We start from the raw sequence: 25,662 nt of genomic DNA, 5'->3' as shown, positions 1-25,662 counted from the left end.
TAAACATTGCTGTATCATCAGCATAAGAAATAAATTTGGCCCGTTTTGAACTTTGTGGCATATCGTTTACAAACATTATGAACAGGAGTGGTCCAAGGATGCTTCCCTGAGGCACTCCAGCTCCTACAGCCTGAAGACTGGACTTTTCCCTTTCCAACTCTACATATTGTACTCGATGCGATAAATAAGATTCAAAGAGCTCCAAAGCGATACCACGGATACCATAAGCTAGCAGCTTAGAAAGTAAGATTTTATGATTTACAAGATCGAATGCTTTGGAAAAATCTATATATATATTCCCACAAGTAATATTGTATTGTTGAACGCTTGTAGAATGGTTTCTTTATGAATTAAAAGAGCTGTTTCGGTGGAGCGATGCTTCCTAAAGCCATGTTGGAAATCGCCTAACAAATTATTTTTGTCAAGATATGATGATATTTTAGCCTGAATTATTTTTTCAATGCCTTTCGAGAATACTGGTAGGATCGAAATTGGACAATAATTGCCTAGCAAATTTTTGTCACCTTCTTTAACACAGGTTGCACTCGAGCAATTTGCATGTCTTTCGGAAATTTGCCAGACGATAGAATCAAGTTGTAAATGTGAGTAAGAACAGGACAAATGATGTCAAGGACAGGCTTTATAGGTCCAATTTGAATACCATCTGTGTCCTGCGATTTACTATTTTTAACAGAGCTTATGAAAGAAAAAACCTCAGCACAATTCGTAGGAGTGGAGAAAAATGATTTTGCACTCATGTTTTTAATGGGCAGGGAATCATAATGACTACTCTGTAAATAACTACAGAGGTTAACTTGTTGGATAAAGAAATTGTTAAACGCATCTGCTAGTGCTTTTGTTCAAGTACGCGCCTGTCCAGCATTTATACCCGCGGGTGAAAACCGATGATATCGCTTGACTACTGTATGCAAGCGCAAGAGCGCGCGTTCAGCAGTCTAAAGTAAGCAGAAAGAAAGAAACAAAAAGCGAACGCACGATGACATTTTCTTTCTTTCCCCTTTTTTCCTTCTCTCTCATTAAGTCACATAAAAAATGTGCAGGGCGCTTAAGCTTCGCCTTTAAGAGTGGAACGCGATAGCATTCAAAGACCCCTGGTAGCTTTTCATTCTTCCCGGCAACTGCAGCTTGCGTAACCGCAACCTTAACCGGGAAACGCTGGTGGCGAATGATACGCACGAAGGCAAGCTTTCTGGTAGAAACGCAGCCTCTTACGGGAGTCGATCTCCTGTTTATTGTTTTGCACTTTTAATATTTCACTCTGAGAAGAGCTAACATAAAGGACATGCGCTGTCGGCGGTTTTTTCCACTACATTTGTTTGTGCGCTGCCGGTCTCAAAATTCTGAGGAATACTTTGTGAAGAATGGAAGACAAGGCATGAGCAACTTTGGTCGTAGGTGGCTGGGTATGCTTGGTTGGTAATTTGTTTCGACATTCTTTTTGACGATGCGACGTACGACGCGGGACGTCGACGCCGCGTTTTCTGCGACAGGGGGCCTAATAATAAAAAAATAATAATTCAGGAGCCATTCGACTTTGTGAAGGCGGATGACCAGCGAAGCGGTATAGCACATCACGCAGGGTTAGAAAAGGGCACATGTATTAATTTTCACCATTTCGCAATGGTAGTAATGATAGCTACGTGATTACTGTGATATACACTGATTGGTTCGGTTACAACTTTAGACAGGTTCTTGGCCAAAGATATATGCATACACAACCGTTATTGAGTAGTTGAGTGACTTGGAATGGTGTGGCACTTCAAACCAAGCTCTTCTAGCATAAACTGAGTGAGCCATTTCTTGTCTGGTTTTGAAATGTCCACATTGAAGTCTCGAACTATGATCTCAGGGGTAGTGTCATCACGGCTAACCTATGCAAAGCGCGTGATCATGATATTCTTGATATCATCACTTGGGTGTGCCTGGAGATATGCGCACAGTGGATATCACAACTACGTCGTTTGTATGGCACCGGGAGAGAATAGGATGCATAGAAAGGCAGGGAGGTTAAGCAGAGGTAGTTCCGATAGGTAGTTCCTGCATGGTGGCATTGAATTCTTGCGAGTGAAGAGTGTGTGGACGTACATGCACTTTGTTATTCGCGTAGATGGCAACGCCTCTCGCTCGTGAGTCCACGCGCTGTGCACAAACGATTGCAGTATACTCATCGACTTGAAACAATGCGTCTTTATTTATTATTATTATTATTATTATTATTATTATTATTATTATTATTATTATTATTATTATTATTATTATTATTATTATTATTATTATTATTATTAGACCAAGTGTACGATAGTTTTTGTGAGTGTCTAGCACATTTCGAATGGTACTGCACATTGTTCAGGAATAAAAAGTGCAGGAAACGCTATTCATGGAATAATTCCGATATTATGCAAGCCATATGTCAAAGATATTGGCATTGGAAAAAAACTAAACGCACCCCTAACAATAAAGACCTACGATTAGAATGTAAGATTGCAAGAAATAAGGTAGTTGATCTTCTCCGCGCTGAAAAACGTCGCTTTTTTTTACACAAATTTAACCAATCGTTCAACAGTGCTAGCAAAACTTGGGAGCTGACAAACCATCTCAGAGGGAAATCCGAGGCTGTTAAATCTGTGATAGAACATTTTCCTGGAAACCATGTCGAAACAGCTGACTTGTTCAATCATTTCTTCAGTCAGGCTTCAACAGAGGCGTTATCTAAGCCTCGGCAAGATGCGACGCTTGGTGATTCTTTGACAGCATCTGCATTTTTACCGCGGCTTTCGAAATCTCACCTTGCCCGGATTATTTTCAGTTTTCGAACGAATAAACCACCGGGAGTAGATGGAATATCTGCAAGCTTACTGAGAAGAAACTTTGATGCGCTTTGATATATTGTGCTTTTCATGTTGAATGGCTTCCTAGATACTGAAACTATGCCACAAATCTAAACACTGCTTTAGTTAGACCACTCCATAGGGCAGGAAAGAAATCTATTATTGAAAACGACCGGCCTATATCCATTTTTCCCGCATTATCTTAGGTTATAGAAACATTTTTGCTTGAGGTTATGACTTCTTTCAGTCAAAAGTTTTCAATTTTTTCTGACGGACAATTTGGTTTCGTCCAAGGCCGGGGTACAATTTCGCTCCTGGAAGAATTTGCTGATGATTTGTATTCTGCTTTTGAAAACAATCTCTTTAGTTGTGCTTTGTTTCTAGACGTATCCAAAGCCTTTGACTCAGTTTGCCATGACATATTACTTCGCAAATTATATCTTAGTGGTTTTAGGGGCCCTTTCTATACTCTACTTCAAAATTATCTCACCGACAGGTGTGAAATGTTTGTTATAGGTACCAAATACTATAGCAGCAAATTATCCCTTGGAGTTGGTGTCCCTCAAGGGTCAATTTTATCGCCTCTTCTCGTTAACATATTTGTGAACGATTTCATTTCAGTAATCCCAAATGGTAAAGTGTATCAGTATGCGGACGATATCGTCCTTCTAACAAAGCATGTTAATTACAAAAGGGCTGTTGAATATCTGCACAATCGGTGCATGAAGCTATGGTCTGGCTTTTTAAAACAAACTTACCGTGAATAAAAAAAACAAAAAAAGTTATATGCTTCAAGAATCCCCTGAAGATTGGAACCACGGTCATTCCAGTGTATCTTCATAACCAAGACTGCTTATCCTGTAAGTTTACTCCTGTCGAAAATACAAACTCAATTAAATATCTCGGCATTCATTTCGATAGTGACTTGTGGCATAATCATGGGGCGCACGTATGCTCCAAACTAAGATCTATTGCATGTTTACTCTTTAACATTAAAAGTTAGGTGCCGTTTCAGACTTAAAAAATGATAGTACATTCCCTTGCATACAGCACTTTAAGGTATAGTATAACGGTTTTCACTTTCTGCCCCCAACGTTGGCAGGACAGATTCGATAACCTCTTAAAAAATACATTTAAAAGTGTGGCGTATAATCGCGTGACACCATCAAACAAAGATATTTTTCATCATCTCTGTTTCCCGCCCTTTCAATCTTTATTCATTTCTACGGTTGTGCTGCGCCATTTCTGGACAGATGAATTTAAGCATACGCACGCCTCCACGCGACCGCTGCGCAAAGAAAAGCGCTTCGTTGTACCGCGCGTATCTACTAGATACAGAGCAGCAAGACGCTGGGTGTATGTCCCCAACATATTGGAGAAGAAGAAGAAGTTTGCTTCGACACAGTCGCACTGCTGTCTCGCTCCCTAGTGTTTTTGCATTTTTTTTCGACGTTTTGTCAAATAGATTCGTCGAAGACGTCGGACGACTCGCCAAGGTACCTTCCCTACCGAAGGCCGGGGGGGCCTTGTCCTTCGCCTTCGGTAGGAGCCTGCAGAAGAGCCCGATCTGGTAGCAGCGAGAGCTCCGTCATGACTACGCCTGACCTGACACCGGGCCAGAGGCCACCGACTGACCCTAAGAGCAACCGTGACTGTAAGCGATACAAGGCTACAGAAACAGACGACGAGTCTACGCTTATTAACGATTGTGACATAGCTGACATCACAGATCTGGACGATGAAGGCTTCAGGCTTGTGCGTCACCACAAGAAGAGGACCGTCGGAATCCCAGTGATTATTACCCCTGCCACAAAAGGAGCCGACCTGAAAAAAGTAAATCCCATTGTTCTGTCTACAGAAATTGAAAAATTCTTGGCGCATCGCGAGTTAGGAGCCGATTTACTGCTCAGGGAGCCCTGCTTCTAGATGTACAGACAGAAGAGAATGTGAATTCCCTTCTCAGCTGCAAGTCAATCTCAGGGACTGCAATCTCAGCACGAGTGCCCAATTCGTACCTGCAAAACACGTGCGTTATTAGAGGAGTACCGAAGTGGTACATTGACGAGTAACTGTTGGTATATTTAAAGCCACAAGGTGTTTACCATGCAAGGAGAGTCACGCGACGCATTCAAATTTCCGAATCCGATTGGGAGTCCAGGCGAACCAGCTCCGTGGTTCTTACGTTCGCTCCAAATACAGACCGTCCAGAGAAGATCAACTTGGGCTTCACAAGACACGAGACCATTGACTACCTTGAGACACCACTTCGGTGCTTCAAGTGTCAGCGCTATGGACATGTGGCCAAGTACTGCCGTGGTGAGCAGCGGTGTGAGAGATGTGGAGGACCGCACAATTTCAAAACATGCGCGTGCAGCGAGAACTTTCTATGTGCAAACTGTAGTGGTGGTCATCCAGCTAGTTATAGCAAGTGTCCTACGCGGGCAGCAGCAATAAAGCGTAAGAAAACGTTTATCTTGGGGCCAACAGGAAAGGATGAGAAAAATACGACGAAAAAGAAGACAGAAAGTCACAGAGAGTCAGACGAAATCAAATGGAACTCAAAGAGTGAAACTGATTTTCCAAGCCTGAAGCCTTCTCCAGGAATCCAGGACACAGTGGTGCCATCGCGCAGCGGACCGGCTTAAGCAGTCAAATCAATGAACAGAGGCCCCGTAAACGAGAAGACTGCTGAACAACCGGAACAGCGAAGTTATGTGTCTGCACTGCAGCGACCCCAATCGCGTTGCGATGAAAAAACACCACAGGAGGACTGTCAACAAGTGCTACGTGCTCTTTTCAAGGCCTTGCGATCACACATAGAGAAGATGCCGGCGAGCTCGATGAAGGAAATGCTCGAAGTAGCCCTGGCTCTCGAGTCAGTGATTCTAAGCTCTGCCTCTGTTGAAAGCACCTAGCAATATGGATGCGGTCAGGACACAATGTTCACCATCTCGTCCACAGGTGCCACTTATTATGCAATGGAACTGTACGGGTCTTGCGTGCCATTTACCTGAACTGTCGCTTTTCTTACTCAACATGCCTGTGCCAATATTGGCCCTGTCCGAGGCTGGTCTTCCAAGTTCCAGATCAATTACTGGTTATGGTGCACAAACCAAAGTATTCCGACATTTCCGAACGGAAGCGCCATGCTGTATGTGAGACGTGAAATACCACATTACGTTCTAGCAGTTCAAGACCTTTGCAGTAGTGCTTTGGAAGTCACTGCTGTACAAGTGCGGCTGGGAAACCAAAGCCTCAGCGTGGCCTCCGTATATGTGAGCTCTCGCCTGAAGGTCTCGATGGGAGAAATTGTAAGAGACCTCTGCAGCCGCTGCCCAGCTCCGAGGATTATATGCGGGGACTTTAACGCGCACCATACTCTCTGGGGCGACAAGGCGACTGATGCACGTGGAAAGCAAATTGTTAGTGCTTTAAACACCGAGGGACTCTGCGTGGCAAATGACAAACAGCCAATGTTTTTTTGACCACCGGCCTCTTACAGTGTCATTGACTTGACGTTACATTCAACGGACATCCTCGCATCGTCAACGACTAGCAAAAATAGAATGGGCAGTGATCATTTTCCTGTCTTCGCCAACGGCCGAAGATCCTGTCCTGTAACGCATTGGAACACGTACAGGGACGGCCTAAGCGAATCATCTGGAGACCTGTTCGCGGACATGGTACGTAGCAAGAGATTGGCTACCGCTGAGCTGAAGCTACCCGACCACTTCCCCGCTCCGGATCTAAAGCTCAAAAATCATGTGCTGCCCGTAGAAGAGCGGAACGGAGGCTGATGAGGACGAAGGGCGACGCACCAATGAAGACTATATATAACAGGATTAACGCAGTGATTCGACGTTATACAAGGAAACTAAGAAGAGATCAATGGGCATCATTTTGTGCAAGCCTATCGGTCTTCCCGCCAGTTCCAAGGATATGGTGGGTCGTTAATAACCTTGCTAGAAACTTTCGACCAAACAAGCCATTTGAAGCCCTAGCATTGAAGTCAGGCAAGACACTCGCTTGTCTTGCGAATGCCTTCGCTGAAGTATACTCTTCCGGCAGGTCAGCCGGCACAACCAACCCGCCTCCGCCGCTATCGTCGTCTCTAATGGATGCTCCTTTCACACTTAAAGAGCTGGAACTAGCTATGAGCAGCCTCCGACGTCGCTGTGCGGTGGGACCTGTCCTTATCAGTAATCAGATGCTGACTAACCTATCGGTTGAAAGACGACGTGATTTGCTGGCATTTTTTGACCAAGTCTGGGCCAGTGGGGATATCCCACATTTATGGAAGGTAGCATGGGTGGTACCGGTTTTGAAGCCTGGAAGAATCCTGCAGCTCTGGACTCATACAGACCGGTATCACTGACCTCGTGTGCAGCGAAGCTAATGGAGAAGATGGCGTGCACAAGACTCACTTGGTATGTCGAGCAGGGTCGAAAACTACCATCGTGCATGACTGTGTTTCGGCAGCGTCTAAGCGCTGCCGAAACCATCCAGGCCATCCGCACTGTAATGTTCTATGTGCTAAGCCACATAGAACATTACAGTGCGGATGGCCTGTCGACACTTGCTGTTTTCATGGATGTTTCTAAGGCTTACGACTACGTGTCTCAAAGAGCCATCATCAGCCAGTTACAAGTTATAGGCGTCACGGGTCATCTCTTGCACTTCATACATACGTTCCTCAATGATCGTCGCATCAGAGTTCGTCTTGGCAACATTTTGAGCGATGAAATACGTATATTTTGCGGCGTGCCACAGGGGAGTGTTTTATCTCTCTTATTATTTAACGTTACCATGAGTACCCTCCCAAGAGTACTAAACCATCGAACACCAGTGAAGATATCTATATATGCCGATGATATCTGCATATGGGTCTCCGGCTACCAGCATCGCCGCCTCGCACGAATAGCCCAGGGAGCAGTAAAAGCCATTCAGGGCCACTTGGCAACGATTGAATTATCACTATCAGCAGAGAAATCATCATTCGTTCTATTTCCTGGAGTGAAAAGAAAATCTACACGCTTGACGCTGAATTTGGACGGATACCAGATTCGACAAGTCACCAACGTCCGATTTCTGGGCGTTACCTTAGACCACAGGCTACTCTGGCGCCGCGGTGTTGACCACGTTCTGGCGTCATCATCACCCAGGCTACATGTGCTCAAGCGAGTCACTGGCATACGCTGGGGCATACACCCGACGTCGATGTTACGGCAACATACAGCGTTGGTTACCAGTCGAATCCTGTATCAGCTACCTCTGATGTCACCCTCAGACAGTCAACACGAGCGCTTAGAAGCCATCCACAGAAAAGGTATCCGACTTTGCCTTGAAGTCCCTCAGCCAGCGTCAAACAAGAAAGTGCTCTACGAAGCTGAGTCACCTCCTCTACGACTTCAGGCTTTCCAGGCTCTCATGATCCAGCTACTACGATTGAGTGAGTCTACGCCCGGTAGAGCCCTCTTACGACGTATAGGTAACAGGCCACGCTCACATTTTTATGCAGCATTGAACACGTTTCGCGTATTAGGATTGCGCTCCTCGAGACAGAGGGAAAGGATAGAACCACCCTGGACATTCGAGGACATCACATGCAACTTAAGTGTACCACGATTGCAATCAAAGAGGTGCATTCTATCTGCAGAAGCCAAGTCATTAGTCCTGGAACACCTGAACACGACTTACCCGAATCACCTACAAGTATACACAGATGGTTCTGTCAAGGCAGACGAAGACCGCTGCGTAGCTGCATCCTATATTCCCTCTCTAAGATATACGTGGTCTGGCCGTCTGGACTGTATAACCTCGTCGACAGTTGTGGAAGGCGTAGCAATAGCTTCTGCTCTGCGCAAACTAAAGACTTGCCTTCCCAGGATGTGGTTGTCCTTACGGACTCAAAGGCCGCATTACAACAAGTATACCGTGGTTTGCCATTCCTCAAGTTCCCACGCAAATCACTAGCCATCGTGATAGAACTCAACAACAAAGGCTTCACAGTAAAGTTTCAGTGGATTCCCTCCCACATTGGTATCTCAGGAAACGAAAAAGCTGATGCGCTTGCATACGCAGCGCTCTATTATCCTCCCAAAATCAAGGCTCCAAAGAGTAATCAAGTGCAAAAATCTGACATTCGAAATCACTTTGCGTCGCTTTGGGTTCCACCGCATATGCCCTGCTTAACCAAGAGATTGCACCGAGAGGAAGCCTCACTTCTATATCGAATAAGGACAGGCTCTGCTAATACACCGGCCTTGTTATTTAAAACGGAGCGAATCAATTCTCCGAACTGTACGGCATGCAACGAGACAGGAGACATTGAGCACTTTTTGTGGTCCTGCCAGCAATTCCAAGATGAAAGAGACACGCTCCTGAAGAATCTGAAAAACAAGGACCTTCCGCATGCGCGCCTTCAACAACTTATATTTCCCGAGGAATCAGTTATAGCCCGCAAAGAAACTTCACGTCTCCTCATCGAATTTTAAAGAGAGACTGGTTTGATGGACATATGGTGAAACCCTTCAGCGGTATTGTGCGAGACGCTCGGGCGGAGCAATTGCCGGCCTTGATCGCTAGGCTAAACCCGCCTGTTGCTACAATTCACCACCACCACCTTAAGATATTTAATTTGTCAGACTACTATTTTTCTGTAAACTCTCGGTGTAAATTGAAGCGTCTATTGCACATGTTGTAATGCAGATGTATGTACTTATTTTCCTTTAGTTTGTCGCAGTTTAATTTTGATTACTCTATGCTTTTTTTTTGATGCCTTGGAAACCAGGTCTACGTTTAACACTCTCATTTGTTTCCCTTTTTCTTTGTCGGTTCTAAACTTGTGCATGTATACTTCAACCACATCGCTTAGCTGACGATGCCGGGCCACGTCACACAAGTCCCCATTGGCTCAGATGGGCCCGTTTTGCTGTACTAATTTTCCTGGGTGCTTAATAAAGATTATTATTATTATTATTATTATTATTATTATTATTATTATTATTATTATTATTATTATTATTATTATTATTATTATTATTATTATTATTATTATTATTATTATTATTATTATTATTATTATTGGCGGAGTGCTTGAAGCCTGCTTCATCTCAGACCACGCTCACCATTTTAGCTGATGACGACAAACACAAAAAATATATGGAACCCTAGCCATAAACAGCTTCGTTGTAAAATAAGGAGTACCCGCCGTGATTGCTCAGTGGCTATGGTGTTGGGCTGCTGAGGACGAGGTCGCGGGATCGAATCCCGGCCACGGCGGCCGCATTTCGATGGGGGCGAAATGCGAAAAGACCCGTGTAGTTAGATTTAGCTGCACGTTAAAGAACCCCAGGTGGTCGAAATTTCCGGAGTCCTCCACTACGGCGTGCCTCATAATCACAAAGTGGTTTTGGCACGTTAAAGCCCATAAATAATAAAATAAAGAATGCGATTCAGCGGTTGTTGACATCAAAGAAAGACAAAGTCTTCTTGTGCGCATTAGTGTACACCTACTGTAGTCTTAACGTGGCAGGTTATTTACAACATTGCTAGATAACGGTGGTTTACTTAATTATTGATTTTTGTGTGCTCTCTTTCCGGTTTCTTTTCACAGCTGTAATTTCAAAAATTACGATGTCGAAACATTTATATAGTGCACGGAATTGTGGATGTTCTTTTTTTGTGCGATTTTAATGTTACTTTAGAAGAAAGCTTGTTGTCGTCTCAGGTGCACTGTTTGTCACCACGAGGAGGATAGGCCTCGTCAGGCATATACAGCCTTTAGCCTCCCTCCTGATGTGGCGTTGAATGTTTGGATGCTGTATGACATTGCAAAAGAGAGAATAAACTTTACTTTACTTTACTTTACCTTGTCGTCAAAATAGATACAAAACCTTCACAATTTTGTTCTACGAAAGGCCGGGCGCCGGTCGAAACGTCGACATAAGAAACTTCTTTTTCGAGGAGCGTAGCAAGAACTCTTCACGTATAACCCTGTGGCACTAGGAGATCTATGTACCTTCAAACAACTATCTTCAGAGACGCATGCACACGAAAACAAGAACGTTTAAGTTGTCCACTCGGCCAGGGAAGTAAGGGAAAGACCAGTGATTCAGGTATGCCTATGGGGCATGTAACGAGCAACCAGGAATTCCCCCCGTCGCTAAATATTTCTCAAGAGGCCGGCCTTGCACGTTACAAGCTTGATGCCAAAATATCCATATATAAATGGTATGTATGGATAGAGTTTGTAGACGTCAACTAAATACAAGGCGTGTGCGACCGGACATCACCATCACACGAATCGATAATAGAAACGTACGTAGGCGAAGTAGAGACAAAACACTACAGTTCATACGGAAGCACAATTTAATACCCTAACGAGCTACCAATATCAGACATTTCGAGCGGCTTAGGTTGTCCGGAAAGCCTAGAGCCTGCTTAATAGAAGCCTTACAAAATGCGCAGTGCCAACCTGGCTTCGCAGAAAGTTTACGACGTTTCTTCACCGGTTTGCATTTATATGGACTTCTCACATCGTGTCCCCAATCGCCTTTTCAAGAAGGAAAACGCAAACAAGCACACGGTTGAACAGATGCCCAAAATAAGTCTCGCTGGAGTGTATAATTTGCTCGTGGTTTCCTTCATCAGCCATCGCTGCAGGCTAATTAAACACGCGCAGCTCACGCAGAGAAGTGCGACTACATACCGTGCGCACGGCTGCCTACCAGTACATACACCTAGGCATACCACGCACCTGCGAAACTAGAATTGGAAGCTGGGTCAATCTATGGTAAGGCGCCCGCGAGGTCAGAAAACTGCATGCACAAGTAACGTCGTGTTCTCGCTCTACGCGTCAGAAGAAGGAGAGAGAAGCTCAACTTATTTGCGGCCCTGTACGCTGCCTGCCAGGAGGCCTCCTTCCTGTTACAAGGGTGGATGTATGTCGTGTTACAGAACTAAATTGCTGGCACTGAATAACTCAGTCGCTGTGAAATATTTCTAATCGTAGTTTTACGAGCACGCACCAAAGAGAACGAATATTTTGGCACGATATTTAGTAACGCTGCGTACCGACTTTAAAGGGACCCAATAAGAGCAACAGCGAATCACTTCAGAGTGGTGAAGCGTTATTTCAAGGCATTGTGATAACTGGCGGAAACAGCTCGGTTACTAGCGGAGAAAATGAAAGCAAATGTTTCCCTCATTGAACTTCGCGCCCAAGGTGCAGCACCCGTACGACAATGTGACGTCACGGAGTCGCACTTACATATGAAGGAACGAAACCTTTTCGCCTGTTTTGGGTCGCTTTCGTTTCAATAAAAATTTGCAAAACTTCCAAGATTCGGCTTTTCGGTAAGCTAAAGATGCAATGTAAGCTCTCTCTCTCTTTCTCTGCCTTTTCTTTTTCTTCTTTATCGACAAACAATAAACTCGATTCCAAACAGGCTTTGTCAAAGTCCACGAATCCCCGTGCAGCTAGTGCCGCAACTTAAAGGTGGACGCAACCAGCTGGCTCTCGTTTCGCGTGTTTTCTAGCTAAGCACGCCAGCGCTCATGGTAAGGCTGACTCTTTTGGAGTTCCCCATGAGCCCAGCTTACAAAACCAGCTCAACTTAACTTTCCCGTTTACTGTCCCTTTCGGCGTCATACGTTTGTGCGTAAATAAAGTGGAGGTGTTTATTACACCTAAATATCTTCTTATACACGCATAATTAGAAAATATTTTTGGCACGCTTTTAAACGTTCCCAAGTTACGTAAAAGGCTGCTTTGACACACAATTTTCCGCTATATCCTACGCTGCCCGTAAATGCATTAGTAATCGGCGAGTGGCCTCAACAAGCAGTGCGTACTCTCAGCGCGCTTCGAAAGAACGGGCTCCGGCTAATCATGATAGAGGACATAGTCAGCGAAGATGGCCGACCGCATTTTGCATCCTCGGGAGAGATAGATGCAGAGGCAAGGTGGAGAGGTTAACCCTATGAGTTTTCGGTTTGCTAGCCGGTCAGTGCGGCGAACGGCGAACTGCATTACATAACATAGTCGACAGTCGCTACATCCAGGTAATGTTTTTGATGTGTTGGTTCGGTAGATTTTAAAAGTGGCGTACACATCGGAATGCGGTATGAAGAAGACAGCCCAACGAGAACAATGGAGAAGATCTGCGATATGATGACGGTTTCACGACAGCGATGACGACGGTACGACAACGATGACACCGGCGTTGATGACATCGAGGGCACGATGAGGAGGAGTCCCATCATTCACTTGCCGAACCATGGAGGCACATATGGACACATACGCGGCGCAGCTCACCCTACACGCACACATGTCAGTTGGCGATTGCTGTGTGGACTCGGGCTCACTCACGTAACAATAAAGTGTTTCTTAAATGTGATTCGCGTTCGCCAGGTCATTCGGAGCTCTCCGGTGGGCCGTCGAGAAGTTACTCGAGAATTCTAACAAGGGGATAACAAACTATTGTGGCATCGCCGTGGGCAAGATGCGACTCAGAGTTTGACACCTGTTCGTGACAATATCTCCGATGGCTGAAACCCATCTCCACTTTGAGAAGCTCTGCTCTAGCAAATGAGTTCACTTTCGTCACTCGAAAGAGTTAGCGAGTAAGGACAATCTCAAGTATCTCTCAAAGATGAGAGGGCAAGGCAAGCCTCCACGCGGAGCCAACAATTCGGCAAAGGGATTCGCCTTTTGTCAAGGCCACCCTGTACCCTTGTCGGAGCGTTTGCTACCAGCCGTAGTGGCTCAGTAGATGTGCGGCGTTTTGCTGCTGAGCACCAGGTCATGGGTGCGATTTCCGGCCGAGGCGACCTCATTTAGATGTAGGCGAAATACAAAAAACGTTCATGTACTGACATTCAGGTGTACGCAAAAAAAAATCCCAGTTGGACAAAATTAATCGGGGAGTCCGCACAAGAAGTCCGCGAAGACACCGCACAATGTCTCCATAATCCACTCTGCATGCAATTTTGAGACATTACACACTACAAGTTCTTTTCTTTTTTTTTAAACGTTGGCTCAGAGGCCTCCCTTATTCGCCCACTGAGAATAAAGTCTTCAGCTTCACCTTCCTGTCAATTTGTTTGTAATTAAAATATTGCTGTGACTTATACACAGTGAAAAGTGTGTAACATTTTGAAGAGTTAGAAATTGGGAGTGGGGAGCATGGGGACGCCGGCATACCATACTTAACGCTTTCGGTTTCGGTGATGGTCTAGCAGTTCCAAAAACTTTGATGTACAAGATCCGACAAGTGGAGCTGTCGGCTTAAAGCTATATAAGCCACCCGTGATAGCAATTTTCTAGCTGCAAACTTCTGAAAAAAGTGACAAGGCCACTAATACATTTTACCGGATTCAGCAGCAGCTCTTGAAAAAAACGGCATAAGAGGAAACTGCATCGACATTTCGAATTAAATGGCAGCGTGCGAGGTCAACCTCTTCAAATTAAAGTTTAACTTCTTTTTCGCTAATGTCAAATTTCATACAACCCGTCCGTAGATATATATGTATATATATATATATATTTTCCCGTGGGGTCCTCGCTCAAGGACCCCACGGGACGACTCGCTCGCTGGGCGTTACGCCTGCAAGAATATACCTTCTCCGTGGTATACAAGACGGGACGCTTGCACCAGGATGCCGATTGTTTGTCCCGCTACCCCGTCGACGACCCGGCTGATGCGGACGCCATCACTTGCGTTTTCTCTGTGTCCAAGTTGCTCGAAATCGGCAATGAGCAACGCCGCGATCCTTCCTTACGAGCCCTCATCGACCATCTGGAGTCAACGCCTGGCGACGCCTCTCTCCGGATGTTTCTCCTTAAGGAAGGGACACTATACCGCCGCAATCTCGATCCACACGGCCGTGACCTTCTGCTCGTAATTCCATCCCACTTGCGGTCGACTGTCCTCCAACAACTTCACGACGCTCCCGTGGCTGGACACTTGGGCGTCTCGCGCACATACGACCGTGTACGCCGTCGCTTCTTTTGGCCGGGTCTCGCTCGCTCCGTGCGGCGCTACGTTGCCGCTTGTGAGCCCTGTCAGCGCCGGAAGAAGCCCTCCACACCTCCAGCTGGATGTCTTCAGCCGATCGACATCCCACCGGAACCCTTTTTCCGTGTTGGTCTAGACCTTCTTGGACCGTTCCCTCTCTCGGGCTCCGGAAATAAATGGGTCGCCGTCGCTACTGATTATGCTACGCGGTACGCAATCACCAGAGCCCTCCCGACAAGTTGTGCTACTGACGTTGCTGACTTTCTGCTCTATGACATCATTTTAGTGCACGGTGCCCCGCGCCAATTACTCACTGACCGTGGCCGCAGCTTTCTGTCGGCAGTCGTCGAGGACATCCTCCGCTCCTGCTCGACTAAGCACAAGTTCAGCACGTCCTACCACCCACAAACCAACGGCCTCACGGAGCGCCTCAACCGGACCATCACCGAGATGCTATCCAAGTACGTCGCGACCGACCACCACGACTGGGATCTTCACTTACCATATGTGACGTTCGCGTATAATTCATCGCGTCACGACACCGCCGGCTATTCGCCATTCTATCTCCTATATGGCCGAGAACCCGCGTTGCCCTTGGACACATTGTTGCCCTCGGCCACACGTTCAGCCACTGACTACGCCCGCGACGCGATCGCACACGCCGACCACGCGCGCCAGCTCGCCCGCACCCGTCTCGAGGCCTCGCAGGAGCATCAGAGACGCCTCTATGATTGCCACCATCGCGACGTACAATTTACTCCGGGTTCTCTGGTGCTTCTCTGGTCCCCCATTCGACGTGTGGGCCTTTCCGAAAAGCTGCTGTCCCGCTACACTGGCCCATACCGTGTGGTGCGACAAGTGACCGATGTCACGTATGAAGTCATCCCCGCCAGCCTCTCAGCGTCATCGTCGGCTGCAAGTGACATCGTTCACGTGGCGAGACTAAAGCCATATCAAACACCTTTCGCCGCGGATGTGTAGATTAAGCACCGGGACGGCGCTTCTACTGCCGGGGGTGATGCTACGGAACAGCCGCCACTGTGTGGCTGCACTGAGGAGAAGGAAGACGACGTGGCCACCGCTTGATATAGCGTCGCCATCATTGCCACCGCTTGTCTACGTGTAAATATATTGTAGACTCGTACGTCAGCTACACGTAACAATATATATGTATATATATATATATATATATATATATATATATATATATATATATATATATATATATATATATATATCCCCTCTTTCTCTTTCTTTTGGAAAGTTCATGTTACGTTAGCAACTTTCGCCGAAATAGCTTTGATATTACATCAATCGGGTTAAAGTTAGAAGATAAATTATTGAACTAAATCCGAAGAACACATGCTGAAATGTCAAGCATAAAGTACACCTCAGAGCGCCGCGCATTTCCTCCACTAATGCATCGCCAGTGAAATGGAGGCTGCACTACCCGCCAATGCATCGAAGATAAAAGTTCAATATTGCTCACACCGGTTACAGAAGTTTTATAGGGCCTCGCCCCACCACAATTCTTTCTTTCTATTTCTTTCTCACACGAAACGTGAACGAGTGCAAGAGAACGATCTCATTTATTCCAGTTTAATCTTTGTGTTCTGTTCGCGCCCACCTACACTCTTCGAATGGAGTCCGAATTACTGTCGCCAGTAAAGTTTACCAGTGTTCCGTTCGCATGCATTTCTCCCTGCTTCTCTAAACTTTCCTTTAATTCAGAAAGAAAGAAAGAAAGAAAGAAAGAAAGAAAGAAAGAAAGAAAGAAAGAAAGAAAGAAAGAAAGAAAGAAAGAAAGAAAACGAAGCGACTGGCATCCGGCTTGGAAGGTCGAGCCGCTCTTCGCATTAAGCGCTGCTTTAAAACGATGGGATAACGAATAAAAAGTGAGAGGTACACTGAGCGCGGAATACGCTGATCTCGGTTACTTCTTGGCGCGCTTTGCTGGCGAGCCGCCTGTCTGTCAAGCAGACGGAGATGCGCCGTCTCTCCGTCTGCCTCGCTGGGAAAAGATACGGCGCGTCTTTCACAATGTCCGCCGCTCACACGGGGGCCCAGTTCCGGCTCTCGCGGGACCCACACGTTGACGGGGCGGCGAGAAGGCGCAGTGGCGGCGCAGTGCACACGCAAAGCAGGTCTTGCCGAAGGTTTATGTCCATTCTTCATCCGTTTCGCGTGGCCTAGTTTTTCCCGGGAAACATCGCCGCGCAGAAGTCGGAGGCGGCTGTTCTTCTCCGGCCGGTCAAAAGGTCCGCGCAGGCATCTGCAGGTTCCACCGGCTTGCTTCACATCACGTTCTCCTCCGACTAACCACATAACCTTCAACCCTTGCAGCTTGCGGCACGCTTGCGCCATGCTAGTTTGGTATGGTACAGAACGAGCGCGCGTGTGTAATGCAAACTTGCATTTACCCAACATCCTGTGGATGGAATATGCCCAGTATAGGACGTCCGCGCGGGCGTGCCGTATGTGACAGACCGGCTATACGACGCTTGCTAAAGAGCGGTGGCAAAGGGCGCGTCTTGAACAATCGCTTCGCGCATATAGTTACTCATTCACTAAGCTGTGATTACATGAAAAAAAAAGCAAGTCCACTGCACCAAAATAGATAGAATCTATTGACAGGAAAGACGGAGAGGTCGACCTGAGCTAGTGCGCTCTAGTCTGCTGCTCAGCACTGGGGAAGAGGGAAGGGGAGTGAAAGTACTGGGATGGGTGGTGATGATAAGAGAAGTGGTGAGTGCTTATGTATATTAGACAGTGGCCCTATACTGGAGCCACTCATCTAGCTTGGTGTCCTGCAGAAACTTCAACAGCGCTTTAGTTGCCCGCATTGAAGTTGCAGTGTCAGGCTATGCGCCGAGAATAGCGTCCCCCGACAGTGGTTGCCTGCCAACGCTGGCTAGGAAACTGTCCAACGTCCTTCGCTCCAGCGTATCTGCTGGCCAATCAAGCAATATGTGTACCAGCGTTTCAGGCGTCTAGCAGTGTTCACAATCAAGGCTGTTCGACTGGCCGATGAGGTGTGCGTAGCGACAAAAGAAACATGAAGCACTGTGGAAAAACGACAGTGCGATGTGCCTCAGCTGCTGCGCGTCTCCCCTTCAGTCTCCGATCCGAATACAGGTTATAAGAGGATCAATCAGTTTGCTAACATAAAAGAAAAAGGATGAGGGGGGGCAGCACTTCCCGTCGTTTAGGAAATCACCGCGCTAGTTTTGTGGATATTTCGAGTTAATGACGAAGAGATTTGCGCAAACGTACTATGTATCGTAAACGAACGCAAACATGCAGCAAAGTAAACTTAAAAAAGAAGGTTAATCTTTTCGGAGGGTTTTCGTTTATGAATGCTGAAGGAGCTTGCTTGACGAACGGGTCGTTATCTTTGCCTGATGTACTTGAATTTTGAGTCGAGGTAGCCTAACATCAAGTTTAGTATAGTGGCTAGTCGTGCTTGTTGGTACGAACACATTCTTTAGCAAACAGCGCGAATAACAGGACACAGAGAAGAGGCACACGACACAGGCGCTGACGAATTCCAACAAGTATGTTCATTGCGCGAGTCCCGTTATTCGCGCTGTTTGCTGACATAAAGGGAAGCAAACTTTAAAACTTTACGTTTATGCGGGCTTGTCGTTTGCGAACGTTCAGAGAACGTGCTTCAGGAAAAAGTCGTCAGCATTACGCACGGTATGTGAACGTTTAGCCGAAGTAGGGGTTCCCTTTGGGATGGGGAGTGAAGAATTCAAAAAAAATTTTAAATTTCTGCTTGCAGATGAAAACGCCGAGACCCACGGGCCCGTATTCAAGCCTGAGTTTGGTTCTGCGCGACTGCAACGAACCGAAACATTTCATGTGGTCCTTTGAAACTAAACACAGCAGGTGTTCAAGTTCTCTTCGTTGGATTTCTTACTGCTTTTAAGGCGTCCTTTGTGCTGAGGATTGAAGAAGCTGATGAAATGTTTTAGTTCGTGTTAACACATGAAACCTCCGAGACCCATAGACTCGTGTTCACAAAAATGTTCTTACGGTTTAACTTTTCGTGACAGGAGATGTCAGCCAATCGTAATGTTGGACATACTGTTAGCGAAGGCAGCCAAGCAATATCAATAACTTACGAAAGAAAATCTTCGTGATTTCGGCCTCATGCTCCGTCTCAGCTTGCAAAGTCATGAATAACAGTTTATTCTACCAATACTAACCTATGGCGCTAGGATAACAACACGCCAATAGCGACATTGGAAAACATTCTAAAAAAAATTATATATATATATATATATATATATATATACAGAGAGAGAGAGAGAGAGAGAGAGCTTAAAGAGGCAGAAATCAACTTGACGGGGACAACGCGCCGGATAGTTGGCCGAAATGATAAGATTTGTAGGCTGTTGATGATCATGACGACAACGGCGTTCTAGAAAAACCGGTGTAAGATTGTGTAATATTGCGCGTGAAAACACAGATAAAAAAAAGGACACAGTTACCCACACGGAGCACAAAATATCAGCATTTTATTGCCGAGGATGTGTAGATGTGTTCCTTCTTTTCTCTGTGCTTTTTTACGTGCAATAATACACGTTCATAATTAAAAATGAAAGTGGAAACCTTATCGAAAACCCATATGCCCCATATCCAGTAATTCCTTATGAACATTTGGGAATCTGCTATGAAGACCCGTAGAGAGAGAGAGAGAGAGAGACAGAGAGAGATGTTCCCATATATCATATAGGACATGTCCCATGTTATTATACATAATGACATTAATTTATAAATAATCACGCGTACATAATTTGGGACATGCCACGTATTATATATGAGAACATACGGTTTTCTATATTATTCTGTATATTACATGCCCCATATGTTCATAGTGAATTGTTAGATATGCGGCATATGTATTCTCTTGTTTCGTTTTTTCGAAATGAGGTTATTCCGGTTAACCTTTAATATTACCAAAGCAGGGTGGGTATAAAGAGGTTTATAAGGGTTATTCCGTCGTACAATTGAGCAACAGCATGCCTAAAAGATAAAGCGTCCATACACTTGACGTGGTTGGGGCGTCGGCTGGATCATTCAAAGGGTACATGAGCAAGAGCCAAGGCGCTTCTCCAACGCCCTAGTTCAACCGTTCAACGCCATCGATGGACAAAGAAAAGGCTGTGGCAGCTAAACGATTATCTCCACTCAAATCCCGCACAACAGTTACAGTTCTCATCTCGACTGACACACGTTTCTACGCATCAGACGACGTCAGTTTGTGATTAGCAAACCTTCGGAACATTCGCGCATGTCTCGCGTAAGTTGGTTAGATAGACATAGCGGCTAGCGCAAGATACAGTGACGCGTCACGCGCCGCAAACACGCAGGGCCGACAGGAGCGGTGTTTGCCAACAAGCCCGCGAGGCCCGCTTGCCTCATCCAAGGTTCTCTCATAGTTGATAGCTCACGAGGGAGCTTTTTGCCGCCGGAAGTAAATCACTGCACGGCCCAACAAGCCTAGCGTAGAGGAGCGCAAGCACTGTCCCCTACTGTACTGCACAATATACAAGAGAAACGGCTATTCCAGACGAGCGGGAGATACGGCGCAGAGTCAACAGACGCCGCTCAACTCTGCGCGTTCACGGACAGGAGGGCACGGTGTCGCTGGAATGGCATCGCAGGACCGCCGTCGTCGCCATCTCTCAGGGGCAGCGCGCGCATTCGCGGGTGTCAGATATTTCACACCGCTGTCCGTCGCGATCATGAGACCTCTGTGTTTGGCTGCAGCGAGGGCTCGCCGCGCGGGCCCGCGCGGGAAACCCGCTGTCACCTTGCCCCGCAACACAGGCTGGCGCAGCGCCAGTGTGGGTACCTTAATAGGCCGCCTGTTGCGCAGCTCCTTCTTCTATGCACTGGGAAGAAGAGGCCGAGAGAAAAGGCGCGCGCCCCGTGTCTCGCCGCCGTCGTTGTCCGTTCCTGCGGCGGCGGCGCACACACGACAATGAACGCGGGCCGTGCTCAAGGACGGCTGGTCGCCCTCGAGGGTGACTGCCAGAGGACCATAGGTCAGCCGCCGGTTTGCCTTGGTAGCGGCGGCGCTAACCCTCCGCGGGGCTGCTACATCACTTGCCGCAATGCGCCACGTGTACGCAGCGCCAACTCGGGATGCGCTCTTCCTTCCACCCCGCGTGCCATCGACACTTTGGCACTGCGGGGGGCACCGGTGTTGCCAAACGGGCCGCGAACAGTTTGTCTTGCCGCACGGTGGCCCCGCTCAGCCGCCCACGGGGGCTGTACCTATAGCTGCGAGGCAGAGGCTACTGCATAACCCCTCCTCACTTCCTGCCTCAACGGCCCCAAGCAACAACCCTCACTCACTTCTTGGAACCCTCGGTTTCGGTGGTGGACAGCTGCCTTGCTCCATTACGCAAAGTATGCTACCAGCTCAGTTTGACAAATAGCCCGAATATTATCGCGCAGTAGCGGGAAGACAACGTTCGCTGCATATAGGCCTGAGGGCATTGCACTGCTTCCTTCTTTTTCACTAATCTCTAGTAGCCACGAAAGCAGAGGCATTTATAACACGCCACAATGTCGTAAACGGGGCGAAAAAGATTTAAGAAACAGACTGACACAAGCAGGCAAGTTTTGCTTTCAGCATTCTGAAGAAATCGTTATAGCAACGGTTTCGGCTTCCTTTGCCGTCAGACCTGCGCAAGGCTACTCGTATCGATGTCACGCAAGTATCGGATGCCTTCTTCACATTGAGTCGTGTTCTTCTTTTCCGTAAGACAACGCCGGTGCGCGATAATTTTGTCTCACGCGGTTAAGGTATCAGGGTATATGAGGGAACACAGTAAACCCGAGGGTGTGTGAGTGCAAACACGCGAAGCTTAAGCCCCATAAACTGTGTCGAACAAGACGAAGCATCTCGGTAGTTGGGACAGTAAGACACTGTTCCCTACTGATGACCCGCCCCGGTTGCTTAGTGGCTATGGTGTTGGGCTGCTGAGCACGAGGTTGCGGGATCGAATCGCGGGCCCACAGCAGCCGCATTTCGATGGGGGCGAAAGCACCCGTGTACTTAGATTTCGGTGCACGTTAAAGATCCCCAGGTGGTCCAAATTTCCGGAGCCCTCACTACAGCGTGCCTTATAATCAGATCGTGTTTTTGGCACCTAAAACACTATAATTTATTGCCTTTTTTCCCCCTACTGATGGGCGGGGGATCACCGACGAGCCGTAGAATCGAAGCGGTCGCGCATCCTAGCGCCATAGATGTCACAAGCAAAATCACGATCGAAAGACAAGCTGCAACATGTCTGACTACCTATTTTGTTCCAACAAATACGCTCGCTCACCGCAATAATCTGAGATGGAAGGCGTGGGGGCGTAGACAACGCAACGGTATCGTCGCGCGTAAAGGCCTAAGGTCGCCAGTTTGTGAGTGAATTGCGCGGCGGCAGGCATGCAGCGAAAGTGCATCGCGTAGGCTCCAGCGAGGCTGCGCTACGCGGACCATGAGCGATTACTGCGCGTCCAGACAATGAGAGCAGGCGGCCCACGCGAGACGAGGGGTGCATCGTTCCCACCATTGTTTTGCCCCAGCGCCGTCGGCACGCTATAAGGGTCAAGGTAATTATCAAAAGTCTGGGTAAGCAGCAGCACATTTTCGGAACGGCATGCGCAGCAGCGCCCGCAAGCTTTCTGCTCAGCTGTTCCAGCAGTTGCGTAACGCTAAGTACGAGGCGCTTTATCAGAAGGTGCATTACGCGCGTTGAAAGCCGCGGCGCCTCCCCCCAAGTGCACATATGTGAATTTCACTCTCTTCAGAAATAGAAAGTATTTGTTCCTTAATGTGGTCTCCTGCCTCCCCTATTGGTGGACAAAAGAGAACGAATATTTCTGATATGTTGTCATTTACGTATTCAGTGTGCTACAGTTTCGCTGGCTTTGATGTACATGTCTCTACCACGTAAACACGTCAACCCTATACGAGAGCGAACATACCTGTCTCAAGAAATCGCGCGGGCAGAGAGAGAGAGGGGGGAGGGGAGAGAGAAGTCATATGGCAAAAGTAGAGAAGTTAACCAGGCTGAGCCCGGTAGGCTACCCTAGTATTCCGGTATATGCTCCCGCAGGGAGCAGAGTTGCGCATAGGTTCGCCGTTGTGTTCCAGCTCTGCAGTGAAGCCACTCCTCGCGCGCGCAGGAGGCAAATGCCGCGCGGTGTTCCATTTGCTCTTCTGTCTGCTGGTCGTGAGCTACATGCGGCAATTGTTCGCAAGCGCTAAGCAAGATGACACTTTTTTATACAGGCTACGCTAGAACAACTGGCGTAGCCGGAGGGGTACCAGCCCCCCGAAATTTTTAGTTTGTATGTACATATATACACGCGCATATACAAACACGCATAAACACACATATAAGGAGTAGGACTCTTCGATCCCTCGAAATAAAATCCTGACTACACCCGTGGCAGCGTGTACAGGAGTGTTGGTCGAGATAAATGCTGCTTTAGTGTAAACAAGCCGAACTCACCTCGCATATCCTGGTCCCTTTCGAAGCTGGCCGGTCTCGTCCGTCCGCACGGCACCGCGTAAGAAGCTTTGCAACCTTCCGTGCGATTTGTGCAGCTTGGTGCGCTGCACCCCGTCATACTGGAATACAAGTTTCAAAATTATGTGTTTCGTACCACTTCACCAATGTTATTAACTTAATATCGTTGAACACCGTACCTGCATCCCCTCGAGCCGATGGGTGCAACGCACGCTCGACGGTCCATTGATTGCAATTTCGATGGCACTGACAGAAACGAGTCGGCGTCGGGCCCATAAAGTTGGCTTCGCAGCGGCGCAGTTGAACATTTGACGTCATTTTTGTACCACGTGATAGCGCTCGACGAATAGCGGTGTGAGCGGCGCAGGAGAAGTTATGCGCAACACTGCTCCCTGCGGGAGCATACACAGGAACACTAGGCTACCCTGCACTGGGGAAGGGGGAAAAGGGATTGAAAAAGGAGAAGGAAGAAAGAAGTTCACAGTTCGCACTGTTACACCCGCAACCGTTCATCACTGAGTCACTTACAGGCGGGCATACAGGCTAGTGTATTTCAAGAGACGCACCAGCGCCTTTGTGGCCTTGCACATAGCAGACACAGGGCAAGGTTTTCGACGCAGTTATGCACTGCAAATTACGATGGTCATAACCATTCCACGTTGAAATTACGCAATCCTGAAAGGCTACAACACTTAGCAAACGGTTGCGCAAAGGAATCGAGTATACCCTTCTAATCGGAGTCTTACTCCATATCATTAAGTGTTGGTCACAAATGCGAAGATTGTTGATTGACGTGGTTTCATATCCCACGGCAACGCTGGGGCTAGGAGAGCTGCGGATTAATTTTGACCACCTGAGGTTCTTTAACGTGCAGCAAAGGTATCGTACAGGTGCATTTTACAGCGAAGCTATATATGGCTAGGGTTCCATGCATTTATGTTCTCCGTGACCAAAAGCTATCATCATCAATGGTTCATACCCCCGTATGCATTCATGCTCCCATAAGCAAGCATAAAATGCAATGACTCATAGCCCCGTAAGGCAGAGGCTACAATCACTCAGCAAAGTGAAGCGAACAGTGCCTAAATTATTTCTAATCACGCATACAACATACAAAACACCATGTCGAAAACTGCCATCATCAATGGCTCACACCCCCGTAAGCAAGCAAAAAACGCAATGACTCGTAGTCCCGTAAGCTTCATGGCTACTCACTTTGCGTGAATTAGCTGCAATGACACTGCCCCTGTTGTCGTTGTCGGTGATTTCAATGTGGATGTGTTGGTACCGAAAAGGGAGCGGTTTACGCGTTCAGTGTAGCAGACATATCCCTTGCGATGCCACACCGATTTGGCCCAACCGACCACCCAGCGACGTACGTGCATAGATTTGACATTATCAAAGAACCTGCTTGCAGTTTCGAGTGACATAGTGACCACCGATCTAGACAATAAATGAGGGTGCGTACCTTTCGTCACGATGATCATCCATCAAGACAATAAGTGAGTTCGTACCTGTGTTCAAAATTATGTGTCACCTCCGTGTCATGTGCTAAACAGCTTCGCGGGTCAACCACCTTCACAGAGTGGAATGGCTCATGATTTTTGCACTTTCTTCTTTCTTTCTTTCCTTCTTTCTTTCTTTCTTTCTTTCTTTCTTTCTTTCTTTCTTTCTTTCTTTCTTTCCTTCCTTCCTTCCTTTTTTCTTTCTTTCTTTCTTTCTTTCTTTTGTGGTATTTATTAAAATGAGTGAAAAATGTCGATATATGAGTGCGCGTACCTTTCGTTACGATGACCACCCATCAAGGCAATAAGTGAGCTCGTACCTTTGTTCAAAATCATGTGTCACCTCCGTGTCGTGCGCTAAACAGCTTCGCTGGTCAACAACCTTCACAGAGTGGGATGGCTCATGATTTTTGCCCTTCTTCCTTTCTGTCTTTCTTTTGTGGTATTTATTAGAATGAGTGAAAAATGTCTTTTGTCTGTGTTAAAAATATATTAACAATGATTTAATATCGATGCTGTTCCCGCGGGCGTTATCGCTCAATATATGTCGTACTGCCAATACATAATGTATTTGCAGGAGCTCGTAAAATCCAGATTCCTCTTCCACAAAAACTTTCTTTTACAGATTACACACTGAAACTTTGCCAGTTAGGACACGGCTTCGTAAAAAGGGTATTTTCGTTTATTCTACTTGACTGTCGCCTGTTGTACTGTGCCTGAAACTATTGACCACGCTACC

General features: G+C 47.0%; 1 protein-coding gene across 1 annotated transcript in view; it reads left to right on the top strand.

Annotated features, from left to right (window-relative positions):
* Positions 1-4,439: 4,439 nt before the first annotated feature.
* The window catches only part of LOC142584297 (uncharacterized), a 110,926-nt gene continuing 89,703 nt past the window's right edge, over positions 4,440-25,662 (top strand). Inside the window, exon 1 of the mRNA XM_075694477.1 lies at positions 4,440-4,604. Coding sequence (XP_075550592.1) covers positions 4,440-4,604 — 165 coding nt within the window. The remainder of the gene's footprint in view (positions 4,605-25,662) is intronic.

The sequence above is a fragment of the Dermacentor variabilis genome, chromosome 1 (genome assembly GCF_050947875.1).
Source record: "Dermacentor variabilis isolate Ectoservices chromosome 1, ASM5094787v1, whole genome shotgun sequence".
NCBI lineage: Eukaryota > Metazoa > Arthropoda > Arachnida > Ixodida > Ixodidae > Dermacentor > Dermacentor variabilis.
Note: the sequence above shows the minus strand (reverse complement) of the source record. Positions and strands in the feature narration are given on the sequence as shown.